Source organism: Otolemur garnettii, unplaced genomic scaffold (genome assembly GCF_000181295.1).
Source record: "Otolemur garnettii isolate 467f Iridium unplaced genomic scaffold, OtoGar3 scaffold00014, whole genome shotgun sequence".
NCBI classification, from domain to species: Eukaryota; Metazoa; Chordata; class Mammalia; order Primates; family Galagidae; genus Otolemur; species Otolemur garnettii.
The window spans coordinates 12,542,565-12,557,417 of NW_003852409.1; the positions used below are offsets into that span (position 1 = coordinate 12,542,565).

Consider the following 14,853-nt stretch of genomic DNA (forward strand, 5'->3'; position numbering starts at 1 on the left):
GGTCCGGGCTGGGGATTTGAACCCGCCACCTTAGGTGTACGTGGCTGGCGCCTTAGCCGGTTGAGCTATAGGCGCAGATCCAGAAATTCTTATGTGTTCCAGCACTAACACTGTTAACTCTACAGTAGGAAATACACAGGCAGTAAAACAGTTCCTGTGGACAGTGTAGGAGTTTCTCCCCAGGCATAACTGAAAGCACATGACCTGGTAAAATGTCACAAAGTAATAGTTATCAGCATAGAAACACTCAGGATTTTGTAGATTTTTTACTCTGCTTTAGTTTGAAAAGAAGCAAATAGTGATTATATCTGACCTAATGTTGGTAGCACTAACAGTTGTTGTTTATATATAATACTTTTCCTTCCCAACTGTGATTGCTGTACGATCTAAAGATATTATTTTACTTGTCTTCACACATTTTTCCCAATTGACAGATAAAGAACTGAAACACAAATCAATTATAGGACTTGCCCAGGGTCTCTATATGAATCAGACTAGTAGCTGGGAGGAAACCCTATCTCATAATTAGCATAAATATGTTCTCAAACAGCACAAGTAAAAAAGAGTAATTCTCACAAAATGATTCTATATTAAAGTTTAATATTTTGCTAATGATTAAGACATATACACAAAGGAAAAATAGAAATGCTTGGTATCCACTGAAGTCCAGGGCACATAGCAGCTCTCAGCAATGCGAAGGTGAATCATCACCTTATTCTGTCCTGTTCCTGATAGGCGGGCCTCAATGAGCAAAAAGTGAAAGGACAACTAGGACTGAGCAGAAAATGGTTGTCTCAGCAGGAGCGATCCTAGCTGCAGTCAGTCACTCTAGTAGGCTCAGTTTCCACTGGGTTCTTGTGTCGATTTTTGGCGGTATAAAAAGCTCAGAATCTGAAAGAAAGGAAAACTGAGACACACACTCTTGTTGGTGGGACCTGAGGCAGTAACTCTAAGCTAAACAAACTATGCCATTGGGTTTTGTAGCTACAAGATAACCATCAGAGCCAGAGTCAACCTGTCTACAACCCTTGGAAACTCTAGGTCAGAGCAAATAGACTGGAGGCCTTATCCTGAGAGTGGGGACTGTGTTTCAACTTCAAGCATGCGTGCCAAGTGATTCAAAGTGTCAGAAGGTTCTTTATTTCCATTGGGAAGGAGGGCGATAGTGGTAGTAGGTAATGGCTATAAACATCTTTAAAAACTCTTCAAATTACATACCTAAGATCTATGCATTTCATGTGTCAAAGTTACATCAATTTTTAAAGAATAAAAAGGGGTAGCATGTATCATAAATTACTTTGTGATAAAAAATACTGTTGATCAATAAAGATGCCCCTGCTGTAATAAAAAGAAAGGTAACAGAGGAGGAGGTTAGTGGAAAATTTTATCACTATATCCCAAAACTTCTAGGCATTCTTTCAGTTAAATTCGTGAAATCTCTCATCTAACTAGGAATCATATACAAGAAGCAGAGAAATGAGGAAATATGGATACATAAGGATGTTCTTTCTTGGCATTTTTATAATTAAGCTTCCTATAGCACATCCGCACACGGGGTCATATAGACATACAAGTTATAGTTGACCATTGAACAATTAGGGGTTAGGAGTATGGATCCTCACATAGTTACAAAAACACACATAACTTTTGTTTTGGAAATAATAAAGTCTCACACAGTTGCCCTGAGGTTGAGTGCCCCAGTGTCATAGCTCACAGCAACCTCAAATTCTTGGGCTCAAGTGATTCTCTTGTCTCAGCCTCCCAAGTTGCTGGGACTATAGGCATTTGCCACAACGCCCAGCTATTTTTTTTAAAGACGGGGTCTTACTCTTGCTCAGTCTGATCTCAAACTCCTGAACTCAGGCAATCCACCTGCCATATATAATCTTTTTTTTTTTTTTTAATTGAAACAGAGTCTCACCCTGTCACCCTCAGTAGAGTGCCATGGTGTTATAGCTCACAGCAACCTTAAATTCTTGGGCTCAAGTGATTCTCTCGTCTCAGCCTCCCAAGTTGCTGGGACTATAGGCATTTGCCACAACACCCAGCTATTTTTTTGTTTCTTTGTTTAGCAGCCCTGGGCCAGGTTCAAACCCACCAGCCCCGGATGGAGCACGTGGCTGGTGCCCTAACCACTGATCTACCAGCGCCCAGCCCACATATAATTTTTGACTCCCCCCAAACCTAATTATGTATAGCCTACCATTGATCAGAAGCCTTACCAATAATACAGTGGATTAATACATGTTGTATGTATCAATACTGTATTCTTACAATATGGTAAGGTAGAGAAAAGAAAATTAAGACAATCTTAAGGAAAATATTATGTTTACTAGTCATTAAATGGAAGTGGGTTGCCATAAAGACTTTCATCCTCATTGTCATCATGGTCAGTAGGCTGAGCAGGTGCAGGAAGAGGAAGAATTGGTCCTATTAACTTGGGGTGGCAGAGAAAGAAGAGGTAGAGGAGAAGAAGGCCGGTGCAGTGACTCACACCTATAATTCCAGCACTCTGAGATGCCAAGGTAGGCGGACTGCCTGAGCCAGAGCACAACCCCACCTCTAAAAATAGCCGGGCATCATGGCAGACACCTGTAGTCCCAGCTACTCAAGAGACTGAGGCAAGAGAATCACTTAAACCCACGAGTCTGAGGTTGCTGTGAGTTAAGATGTCAAGGCACTCTACCAAGGGTGACAAGTGGTAGAGACTCTGTCTTAAAAAAATAAAACATGATTTTTTTATTATACATAATACATGCATACATACATACACAGGTACATCATGACTAGAAATTATTTTAATTTTCTTTGACATACTTTACAATTCAGATTTTCTCTGCTAAATATATCAATTTTGTAATTAAATACACTTACTGTTCTCCATCCCTCCAAAATAAAAATCAATATAGACAAAAGCCAACAGGAGGTTTGGGTTATATAAGAATATCTATACTAGGAAAAGGCTACTTAAATAAATTCACTGTCAACAAGGTCCATTGTTAATTTCATGAATAGTAATTAAAGGTTGAATAAGACTTTATCTTTAAAAGAAAAAAAAAACAGTAAGGAAAATAACGTGTACTCTATCTTAACTTTTTCCCTTTTTTTTCCGAGATGTCTTGCTGTATTGCCCACGGCGTCAAACTCCTAGGCTCCTAGTAATTCTCTCACCTCAGTGTACTGAGCAGCTGGGACTACAGTCATGAACCAACATGCCCAGCAAGCTCTATTTTATTTTGAAAAATCAGGCACAAATACAACTGTATTTGATTCTAGACTTCACTTGGAATAAATACCAAGTATTGACTTTTCAGCAAGCAAGTAATTATTCTGACAAATAGTGATGGTAGGATGGACATCTTTCATATTCCCACTTTTGAATTTCACAGCCCCAAAAGATAGTCACTTATATAAAAGTACCTTGGGGACATTTCACTTTTTCCAAAGACCTCCCTTAATCTTTTGATAGTCAAATCACTGGAAGTGCTTACTTTGTTATCATACCAAGTCCAACTTGGCTGTGATTCAAGCACTTTCCTAATAGCGCTTTAATTCATTTTATGAGATAGTACATTTTTGCAAGACTTGTAAATGATCTACACAATATTGCAATACATCAAAGCATGAAATAATCAGAGAAAATGCCCCATCAAGTTACTGATCCCACTTGTGGGCGCGTGTGAACATACTTAACCTTCTAACTGGGGTTGACATGTAAGGAATATTTGAGGGAGACTAATTTTGTAATTAGTTCATCAATGCCAAATTTTGAACAAAGAGAACTTCCCTTTTCACAATCACATAATTGTAGGACAATGATAATAAACACTCAGATAAGGATGAGCTTTGTGGTTCAGATGGGAAATGAAAGCGTTCTTTGAATTAGGAAAGCCATCTGGAATACCCCAGGGAATGGTGGGACTGCACCTGACCTAAAGGTCAGCACAAGACCAGGAATACAGGAAGAAGAAATCACAATTTGGACAACAGTTCAAAATAAATAACCAAATTTCTTCAGGTCTAAGGTAAATTTTTAGCAACTCAGAAAAAAGTATGTGTTAGAGCTGATCCCAAATGCAGCTTGCTAGACTTCAGAAAGAAGGGGAGCTGGGATAGTTAGTTTGCATGTATGTATGCATTTAGCTGGCATGGAAGGTAGTAGGTTCATTCCTGGTAGCAACATAAACTGCTAAAGTTAAAATGATTTGAATCCTCACAGGCTGCTTCAAATGTCACCCAAACTCTATGAGAGTGAAGCACTGAAATAAAAAAAAAATTCAGAACATTGCTTGTCACGTGAAAATGGCAGTGAAAGTGCCAATTTTAGAAAATATCACCAACTTTTCAAAGCTAAGAGAGGTGGTACGCTTGAATGATAAATCTGAAGGGCAAATACTCAAGGTGCCAAGTTGTGTAACTAATGTTTCTATCAAACTTTCAAAAGACAGCCTTTAGGGCTTTTAACGTTTAGGGATATATGTAATCTAATTGAGAACCACCTCCCAACAAGCATACAAGACATTTTACATATAACTAAATAAGAAATACATATAAAATGCTAATATTCTTCACATTTGCCTTCAAATTATATTGTCAATTCTAAACATGATAAAAAAGATCCCAGTCATAAGCAAGTGTTATGAAAACATCCTCAAGATGCAATGCGTAACTGTCAAGAGCCAACAAACGATGCTTCAGAAGAATCTTTCAATGTGTATTTTAATTAGACTGTTGAGACTAAAACAGTAACTGTGATATACCTGTATAAGTGTTTGCCATTGTCAGCAAGATTTTTTTAAAAATTAGACAAGTAATGGTCATGTTGGATTTCATCCACCAAGTCCCCACCACCAGAAGCATTAAATTGACCTTACTAAAATGCAGTATTAGAATTGAGGAGAAACTGTTGTCAATACCCAATCTCTCCTTACACTGCTGATGTTTTCAATACTTATGGAAAGATATTCTTCCTGCTTATTACTATAATTTATAGGGGAAAAATACTAACCAAGAACAGGAACCGAAGTCTTCTGTTGTTGGTAAGAGGCCATGATACTATTTGCAGTAGAATTGGGACCTAGAACCTAAGCAGAAAGTACACTGCATTAGGAAAGATCATCTCATACGTCTGATGACTGCAAACACCAAAGGCCAAGTTCCTACTAGCAATAAATAGCCTGTCCTTTTTACTGGTATAGTATCAAACAAAGTAATTCTCTTTCCCTATGTGATTTTAGTCTGTCAATTTTTCCAGTTTCAACTCAGATCCCTAATTCTCTTTTCTCCCAGAAAAACAAGGTAATGATGGGGTGGGGTGGGTAGAAAGAAAGAAAAGAAAATTTACAACAATGATATGTGGCTTGCCTTTTCCAAATGAGCAATCCATTCCCTTAGGGGAGGGAAAGCAGTACAAGAGGCTACAGAATACACAGAGTATCAACTATACTCTAAGAATTGTGGGAAATATGTTCATATTAACACAAATACAAATACGTGCATATTATGGAAAAGAATGCAAACTCTGCACATGTGTTCAAGGTAAAACACAAGATTTCATAGGAATTTCAAGCCTGCAGCAAGAGGCCAGGCCTTGGTGGTACATTCTCAGAAACAATGCCATGTGCTTACAGCATTTCCAAGTGATTCACAGTATCCTGCACCTACTATTAGCATGCTTTACCAGTCAAAACGAAACACAATTTTCCTGGCCTTTTTCCCTAAAGGATTCATAAAGTTAATGTCTTAAAAGTTAATATGACTGGCATAGAAGAGGGGAGGGGAGAAGCCAGGGGGACAGCATTACAAATTATCAGTTCCAAAACTACTATACTTTTGAAGATGATCACATTTCTTCTAGGAAATACACATACCTATTACAATAATTTCAAGAATTTAGGGGGTCCTGATTCTTAGTTGCTTCTATTTCTATGCTTTATAAAGTCTATCCTCTTACTTAACCTATATAAATAACATTCCAGTAAAGCATATAAGGGAAATCTCCTCCCCTTTCTGAGGAAAGCATTAGAAGCAAGCATTTATGTGTCTAACCAGTGAGCTGTTTAATAACCTCTCAGCATTAAGCCCACCTTTCTATACACTGCTTGTGATGCTGGGGCTGGAAGTCTGGAAAAGCATTACTCTATCACTCTATGATGCTGGTTTCCTGTTATGCTCTGCCAATAGACAGCATCACAGGGAGAGTGCAAGGCTGGAGGAAGAAGAAAGGATTTGTTTGCTGTTACCCAAGCAACAGATACTCCTTCTTAGTTTCCACTTACTTCTGTACACTTAGAACCAGCTTCATCGTGCCCCCTCAGAAATATTAGGACCAGCTGGCTGGTCTCTACTTCTCAGAGGTTCAAGAACCAGCTCTGCAGGGCTCTACCTCCAACTTCAAAATTCTAACAATTCTGAACTTTTTCTTCTGTTCCCTCAGCCTTAGGGGTAGAAGCTGCTTTCTATAATTACTATCTCAATGTCCTTCCACTGTATTCCCACCTTGCCTTTTTCAGTCTTCTAATACTTATTTAACCAATCCATATATTAAATTCTCTGACAAAATAATACATATGTTCTTTGTTTTCCTTATTGGACCCTGACTGATACAGCAGCCTTTCCAAATCCAAATCCATTAACAATAGACTTGGGGTGGGGGTGGGGTAAGAGACTGGGCATAAGTGTAAACAATAAACAAGGTGACAATACATAATGATTCTTTTTTTCTTTTTTTAGATAGAGTCTCACTGTGACGCCCTTGGTCGAGTGCTGTGGTGTCATAGCTCACAGCAACCTCCAACTCTTGGGCTCAAGCAATATCTTCTCTTGCCTTAGCCTCCTAAGTAGTTGGGACTACAGGTGCCTATCACAACACCCAGCTAATTTTTTTGTTTTTTTAGAGATGGGGTCTCACTCTCACTCAGGCTAGTCTCAAACTCATGAGCTGAAGCAATCCACCTGCCTCAGCCTCTCACAGTGCTACATTAGAATTCTTGATGGGACACAAAACTGATTCAGTCTTAAGTATAAATACCAAAGCTCATCATAACATGTAAGTGACAAATCAAATTTCCCATCAAACAAAAGGAAAAGCAATTGTCTAGGGTCCCTTTAAAGATGTTGACCCCATTCACAAGTTCTTAGCTGGGAAGTGAGAGGCCCTCTCTGATCCTATCTTCCCCCTCTGCCCATCCCGATCCTAATGAATCGTGGGGCAACCACCTAACTCTCTCTTCTTCTCCATGACAGTTGCTTCACCAAGAAAGGAGAAGTAACAGTCTACTTAGCCTGCACCAAGAAGTACTAGTCACTGTACAGGCAAATATGTAATCTTCATACTAACACAAATTTAAGATAACTACGGCATATTATGTATGTGTATTAAGAAAAGGAAAGTTTCTGTTTTGACTTTTAAGGAATTATGTGAATGCAATAGCCTGTGAAAATGATGAAAAAAATGTACAATGTCTTTGAGAAAACTTACAGGTGTGGCTGAATTCTGCTGGTCAGTGGGAGTCCAAATTTCTGGAAGTGACTTTTCCATTAACTGCAGAGCATCTTCAAAGGCCTTCTGTAATTCCCTTCCTTGCTCATCAAACTCAAAGAGAAAAAGTACCTTTAAGGTATGGTACACTTCATCTAAACAGAAGAAATTTGAGAGAGTGGTAAGTTATATTTCTAGCTCCATTGGTAAAACTGTCCCATAGTTTCTTTTCCAAGCAAAACTTTCTACTATCACACTACAATTGTATTCTCCCACATTTTCTTCTTTCTTCCCCAGTGCTGGAGTAATTCAACACATCAACTACAAAAAGAAAAACAAATACACCAGGGCCCTGGCAGGAAGCAGTGTCCCACAATTCTTTATCCTGGCTCAACTGCTACTCTCTCACAGGTCAGTTTGGTGCATGCCAAACAGCATAAGTCTCCTCAGCTACCAACTGCAAATGACTTTTAGAAATGTACATGGAAATGACTATATATGGAAATGACCCTTCCTGCTAAAAGTTTTCATCTTCGGGTGGTGCCTGTGTCTCAGTGAGCAGGGCTCTGGCCCCATATACTAAGGTGGTGGGTTCAAACCCGGCCCGAGCCAAAATGCAACAAGAAAATAGACGGGCATTGCAGTGGGCACCTATGGTCCCAGCTACTTAGGAGGCTAAGGCAAGAGAATCGCCTAAGCCCAAGAGCTGAAGGTTGCTGTGAGCTGTGACGCCACAGCACTCTACTGAGGGTGACAAAGTGAAGCTCTGTCTCTTAAAAAAAAAAGTTTTCATCTTCTGTCCAATTGGGAAATTTGTATCTTAATTATTATCTGCTGAATTCGGCCTGTCTGTGTTGCCTGTTTACTGTTTTGTGTATCATCATCACAAGTCTGAGCAAGAGTGAGACCCTGTCTCTACAGAAAACAGAAAAATCAGCCAGGTGTGGTGCTGCATGCTTATAGTCCCAGCTACTTAGGAGGCTGAGGCAGGAGGATTGTTTGAGCCTAGGAGTACGATGTTGCTGTGAGCTATGAAGACACCACTGTACTCTGGCAGAGACAAAGAGTAAGATCCTATCAAAAAAGAAAAGAAAGAAAAGAGAAAAGAAAAGAATCATCAACATCCTCAGTACTGACAAGGTACCTTTTAGTTTTTCAGTGTTCTGCACCACTTCATTCAGTGCCTCTAGAAGGGCTAGATCCTCTAGTGGACTCCCTTCTTTGAGGCTGTGCTTCTTCCGCTCTGCTTTGCGACGATTCTTAGATGATCTCCTATTAGAGATTAGAGAGATGTTTGAAAGGGGGCTTTTCCTATGCTGAACAAACTAAAATGAACACGCTTGTTGGCCACCAACTTTCTGGGAAGCCAGAGAGTCTACAGATGGTATTTGTATTTTGAGGGGGAATGATAATGAGGTGTTAAAGCAATACAGAAAAGAAAATTTGAGGTGGGGGGTCAGTCTTCTTGGCAGGAAATAAATCCCAAAGAGTGATATTTTTGCCTTGAAGTTTTGATCAAAATACAGAGTGAGATGATAATGCAGTATTCCCCATTATCTGTAGTTTCACTTTCCCCGGTTTTTATCACTCAAAGTCTTTCATGGAAGAAAATCAGATGGAAAATTCCAGAAATAAACAACTCATAAGTATTGAATAGCGCACCATTATGAGTAACATGATGAAATCTCATGCCATTTTGCTGGAACACGAATCCTGCCTTTGCACAGCTTATCACTGCTATCTACACTGGCCATCCATTAGTCAGGTCATCAGACTGACAGCTGTGGTGTGGCACTGCACTCACTGTGTGCATGGAATGCTTATTGTACGTCAATGGCTGCAAAGTACAAAAGTAGCAACGATGGCATATTGTTCTACCTGTTGTATCGTATTATAGTTCTTAATCTCGTTGTGCTTAATTTATAATTTAAACCTTATTATAGGTGTGCAGTACAGGAAAACATGACATATTCAGAGGTTGGTGCTGAGGTTGCAAGCTATCACTGGGAGTCTTGGAACATATTCCTCTCACGGATAAGAGAGAATTGCTTAAGCCCAAGAGTTGGAGGTTGCCATGAACTGTAACGCCACAGCACTCTATTGAGGGCAACATAGTAAGACTTTATCTCAAAAAACAAAAAAAAACTTGAAAAGCAATAAAATAGAATTTAAGGAGGTAAGACACACCAGATTGGAATCTGATTATACTAAAATATGTACGAATCCTATTCTTTCCTACCTCAGAGGTCTTAAATCATGCTACTTGTTTTGATTGGAATTTTCCTTCCAACTTTTCTTTTTCATGAGATGAGGTCTCACTGTGTTACCCAGATTGGAGCATAATGGCTACTCATTGGTGTGACCTCAGCACACTACAGCCTCAAACGCCTAGGCTCAAAGTGATCCTCCTGCCTCAGCCTCCCAAGTAGCTGAAACCACAGGCATGTTCCATCATACTCAGCTTCTCCCCAACTCTTAAAAACCCAGTTCTAATTGACTTTCTTGAAGTTTCCGATCAACTCACACAACTTCACAGATCTCCATTCTGAATTCCTAAAGCACAATTCAGTTTAAATATCTATAATCTTACATTGTTCTGTATCTCCCAACCAAGACTATAAGCTCTTATAACTCATATCTTCTTGTAATTTTCTGGTAATGTCCACTGCATCTTGCATGTGGATAAATAACTACACTGAGTAAAAGTGTGGTGACTTACTTTATGTGTATGATCTCTTCCAATCCTGATTTTGAATTAAAGCAGCTGAAATATGCTTTTCTTTATAACCTTTTCATTTCTTCAGTACCTGTACATTATAGTCATTAACATTTATTCAGCAAGTAAAATCAGCTATTAAGTAAACTGAGTGCCCAGTGCAAGTGCCTCACGGGCAACAGGCAAACGCAAAGGCCATGAATCCGCAGAAGAAAACATTTCAACTCCGAGCCTCATCTATCAGATATAATGGGAAAGCACCTGTACAACTTCCACACAGCCTTAGGGAATATTCGCCCCTTTCCCGTTGTACTGTTCAGTGGAAAACTAAGCTATTTGCTTCTACTTCTCCATATGCCGGGCATGATTTATCTGCTGAATAACCGAATACATACGCTGATATCCTGGAGTTACTTTGGGAGTATTTGCCACTCATCTCACTGCCACTCACGATGCTGCTAGTTTCAGAGAAGAGGTCTGACTCTTGACGATGGAGCACCTCATCATCTAAAGAGAAGAACCAGATGCAGATGAAACACTGCCAGCTAACATGGGTTTGCTTTCAGGAAAGTGAATGGACTAGAGTCAACTGGACATTTCAAAGGATGGATGAAAATGAATGAATAATATTAAATACAATTATTATAATAAATGAGCAGTTTGCCAAACTTTTTTCTTTCTTTTTTTGAAACAAGGAGGGAACTCATTTTGTAAAACACAGAAGTTGTTCTGTAGTTTGGACGCAGATGAGTAGGATTGTCTGGCAGAGCTCTTCCGGTTTATGGCTGGTCTCGTCCCTAGGTCCTTGGTCAACACACACAGACATACATGGCCCCTGAGGGGTTTCACAAAGGCCTCAGACTTCCCCATGGCACAATAATCACATCACAGAAGGAACATTAACCAGCTCAGACAAGTGTGTGGTGTGGCTTGCCCCCTACTGCCCCACAAGTTTCAAGGTCTTCATGCAGACACTAAGTCTCAAGGTGTTCGTGCAGACAGACACTTACCCAGATTCACCTGCTGGGCTTGCTCCTTGAGTTCTCGAACCACCAATAAACGTTTCTTGTGGCGACTGAATGTGGTTGTCTGAGAATCCAGAAACACCATGTAATTTTTCTGGGCTAGAGATGGAGATTGAAAAATAATTTGAGTATAATGCTTAGGCAAAGACAAAAATTAAGATGGAAGGAAGTAAAGGAAGATTAGAATTCAACAAAAATAAAGAGTTAACTAGGTCTTCAAGCAAGCTTTTTGCTTAGTGAGCACTAGTGAATTGGAGATTGAGATCCAGATCTTAGGGCTCCTCAATATCATCCCAGAATATTCTCTACCACTAAACTTGTAAAATCACCTGAATAAAGACTTGATATCTAAGTCTTTGAGGACTGGCAAATAAAAGGAGTGCACCAGAAGCTGCTAACAGACATAAGAGGGAAATCACTCCATTGTTTCTTCCTACACATTACCAAAATGCCAATGGGTGTGAAATAAATGTATCCAAGGATTTCTGAAAATTTTTGCCCAATGGAAAAATAAATAACAGAAAAATGACACTAACATATGAAAAAAAGAAAAATGCTACTATCTAAGAACATATTTTATTAATAGTTATAAGTTTATACAGATGAATTATGAGCATTTTTCGAGGTTCTCATTAATGGTGAAAATCCAAGTAACAGTTGGCTGGCTGGATTCTTAGGGAACAGGAATCACACCTTCAGTAGCCAGTTAGGGGTACTTAAAGTGAATGATACAGAAAGTACCGCACCAACAGTTTTAATTGGGATGGAGAATGGAGGAGCATTACTTAACAGGATAGACTTGCTTGAAAACGCAGAGCTTAAAGTCAGTCCTCACTCCCTAAGATTTCTATAAATCACACTGAGGTCTTCTTCCTCCATCTTGCTTTAAAGGGGAAACAGTGACCATGTGAGTATTCTAGAACTGGTAATATTCATATGCATTCTAGGAACGATGCACTTCATTTGCAGAAAATTTTTTAAACTTTTTAAGATTTTGAAAAATTTCAAACATGTAAAAAAGTTGTAGTAATTCAAAGAACACATATATACCTTTCACCTAGATGTACCAATTGTTAAGATTTTACCATAGTTTTTGGTTTCCTGTTTCTCTGCATACACACACACATTATTACTTTTGTGGAACCTTTTGAGAGTAAGTTGTAGATATGATCCTTCATTCCTAAATACTTTAGCATTTATCTTTTAAGAATTATAGAATATACAGGCAGTGACCATAGCTCAGTCAGCAAAGGTGTCAGCCACATACACCTAGGATGGTGGGTTCGAACACAGCCCGGGTCTGCTAAGCAACAATAACAACTGCAACCAAAAAATAGCCAGGCATTCTGGTGGGTGCCTGTAGTCCCAGCTACTTGGGAGGCTGAGGCAAGAGAATCGCTTAAGCCCAAGAGCTGGAGGTTGCTGTGAGCTGTGATGCTACAGCACTCTACCCAGGGTGACACCTTGAGACTCTGTCTCAAAAAAAAAGAAAAGAAAAAAGAATAATAGAATATGATCTTACATAACCACATACAATTATTAAATGCAGGAAACTTAACTATTAATATTATACTATTATCTAATATAGTTGATATTCAAATTTACCAACTATTCCCAAATACAAAGATTCTTAACTGTATTTTATCACAGGTTTCTAACATTCAAATCTTTTGTGTGTACCATTTGCTAGTTTAGCATTTAAAATTTTTGTCAGAATTAAATATAATATACAGTGGAAAATTTAGATTGAGCCTATCAACATATTACCTAAAAATGCAGTACGAGAGGGACACTCTCCTACTCTCTCCTTCCCTTCTCTATGCTTCCATACAAAGGTTTCTATGTAAATTGCGATCCTCACCTTCTAAAATGGAAGGCTTTATGTTGGTTTCTATAATGTCCAGTCTGTTATATTTGTATACCTAGAAGGAAAAACATAATCATTTTAGGCAGGAAAACTTTTAGCCACTGGAAAGACATGAATTGCATTCAGAGATGACCAGGATATTTTGTGAAAAGCAGGCTTCCCCAAGGCAGCCAAGAAAACTCAATTCATTTGAGAAAAAAACAGTAATGTTTGACATTTAGAGAACTAATTCCAAACAATATCAAGGATAAATGTTAAAAACAGTTTTAAAAAGACTGCTTACCCTTAGGCTAGGAACTTGACCTACCTCTTCTCATACTTAATTGCACTAACCTCAAAAGACAAGAAAATTCCAGTTGACCTGGACTCCCTTGCTCTTTCTCCCTGCTTAGCACCCAACATATGGACGATTTAAAAAATTTTCTTACCAGCCTCAAAGCTTCTTCCCAGGCAGCTCCTTCTAACAGTAAGAGTACAGCTTCTTCATAATCCTGGTAACAGAACAGCAAGAAAGACAACAGGTGAATGAAGCAAGCATGCCAAATGTTATCATAACTACCTGTAAAACTGCCCTGAGGACTGATTCCATGTCCCTATCCCCTACAGTCCCAGTTCTCAGTATCCCTGGGCAGCACTAGCCCCTACACTACCAGTCCTCAGTATCCCTGGGCAGCACTAGCCCTTATACTCTTAGTCCTCAGCATCGTGCCTGCTTAGAGTCCACGTTCCATAAATACTGATGCAAGTGACAAAGGAGGGGTGTGTATTTTGCAAGTAATGACAAAATACAGGTAAACATCACATCTCCATATCCCAGATATCCATTTGATATCTGGATATCAAAACCACCGGACAGATCTGTTAAAAATGACTATAATCCCAGCTTTAGTACCAAGTTAGATTTAGCACATTTAAGTGGGCTCTAAAATTGTTAATAAGACATTTTGAAAAAGTGGTAGACTAAAATAGTAATCTTTCAAACATTTTATTTTATCCTTTTAAAATGCTTATTTTTGGCCAGGTGCAGTGGCTCATGCCTATAGTCCTAGCACTCTGGGAGACTTAAGTGGGAGGATCCCTTGAGCTCAGGAGTTCAAGACCAGCCTGAACAAGAGAACTCATCTCTACTAAAACAACATAAGACTAGCCAGGCATTGTGGTGGGTACCTGTTATCTCAGCTACTCAGAAGGTTGAGGCAAGAGGGTCACTCTAGCCCAAGAAATTGAGGTTGCTGTGAGATCTGAAGCATGGTACTCTACCCAGGGCATAGAGTGAGACTCCGTCTCAAAAAAGAAAAAGAAAAAACTATCTGGTGTCCTGGCAGGTGCCTATTGTCCCAGCTACTTAGGAGGCTGAGGCAAGAAGACTGCTTGAGCCCAAAAGTTTAAGGTTGTTGTGAGCTGTGATGCCACAGCACTCTACCCAGGGTGATAGAGTGAGACTCTGTCTAAAAAAAAAAAAAAAAAAAAGCTCATTTTTTTTTCTTGTTTTGAAAAACTTTAAATTTAAGAAAACAATGAGTAAAATAAACATCTTATACCCTATAGTCTTCAGAAAGTTTTGATGTTGTATCCTTATCAGTAAAAAGACTTTGATTATGTGCCCCAATCTAAAATTATGTACTTAAAAATCATATATGACTTAGCATATTTTTAAAAGATGAAATGAACAAAAAAAATCAACTAGATTTCCTCAAATAATCACTCTCACAAAGGGGGCAAAGAGTATATATTAGATTAAGGATATCTAAAGGACATAAGATAC

General features: G+C 38.9%; 1 protein-coding gene across 1 annotated transcript in view; it reads right to left on the reverse strand.

Annotated features, from left to right (window-relative positions):
• Positions 1 to 569: 569 nt before the first annotated feature.
• Positions 570 to 14,853, reverse strand: part of ELP1 (elongator complex protein 1) — a 79,042-nt gene continuing 64,758 nt past the window's right edge. The window contains exons 30-37 of the mRNA XM_023510557.1: positions 13,517 to 13,579; positions 13,083 to 13,143; positions 11,207 to 11,320; positions 10,592 to 10,703; positions 8,625 to 8,752; positions 7,481 to 7,635; positions 5,009 to 5,084; positions 570 to 891 (exon numbers count right to left, since the gene is read on the reverse strand). Of these exons, the coding sequence (XP_023366325.1) occupies positions 824 to 891; positions 5,009 to 5,084; positions 7,481 to 7,635; positions 8,625 to 8,752; positions 10,592 to 10,703; positions 11,207 to 11,320; positions 13,083 to 13,143; positions 13,517 to 13,579 (777 nt within the window). The 3' untranslated portion in view covers positions 570 to 823. The remainder of the gene's footprint in view (positions 892 to 5,008; positions 5,085 to 7,480; positions 7,636 to 8,624; positions 8,753 to 10,591; positions 10,704 to 11,206; positions 11,321 to 13,082; positions 13,144 to 13,516; positions 13,580 to 14,853) is intronic.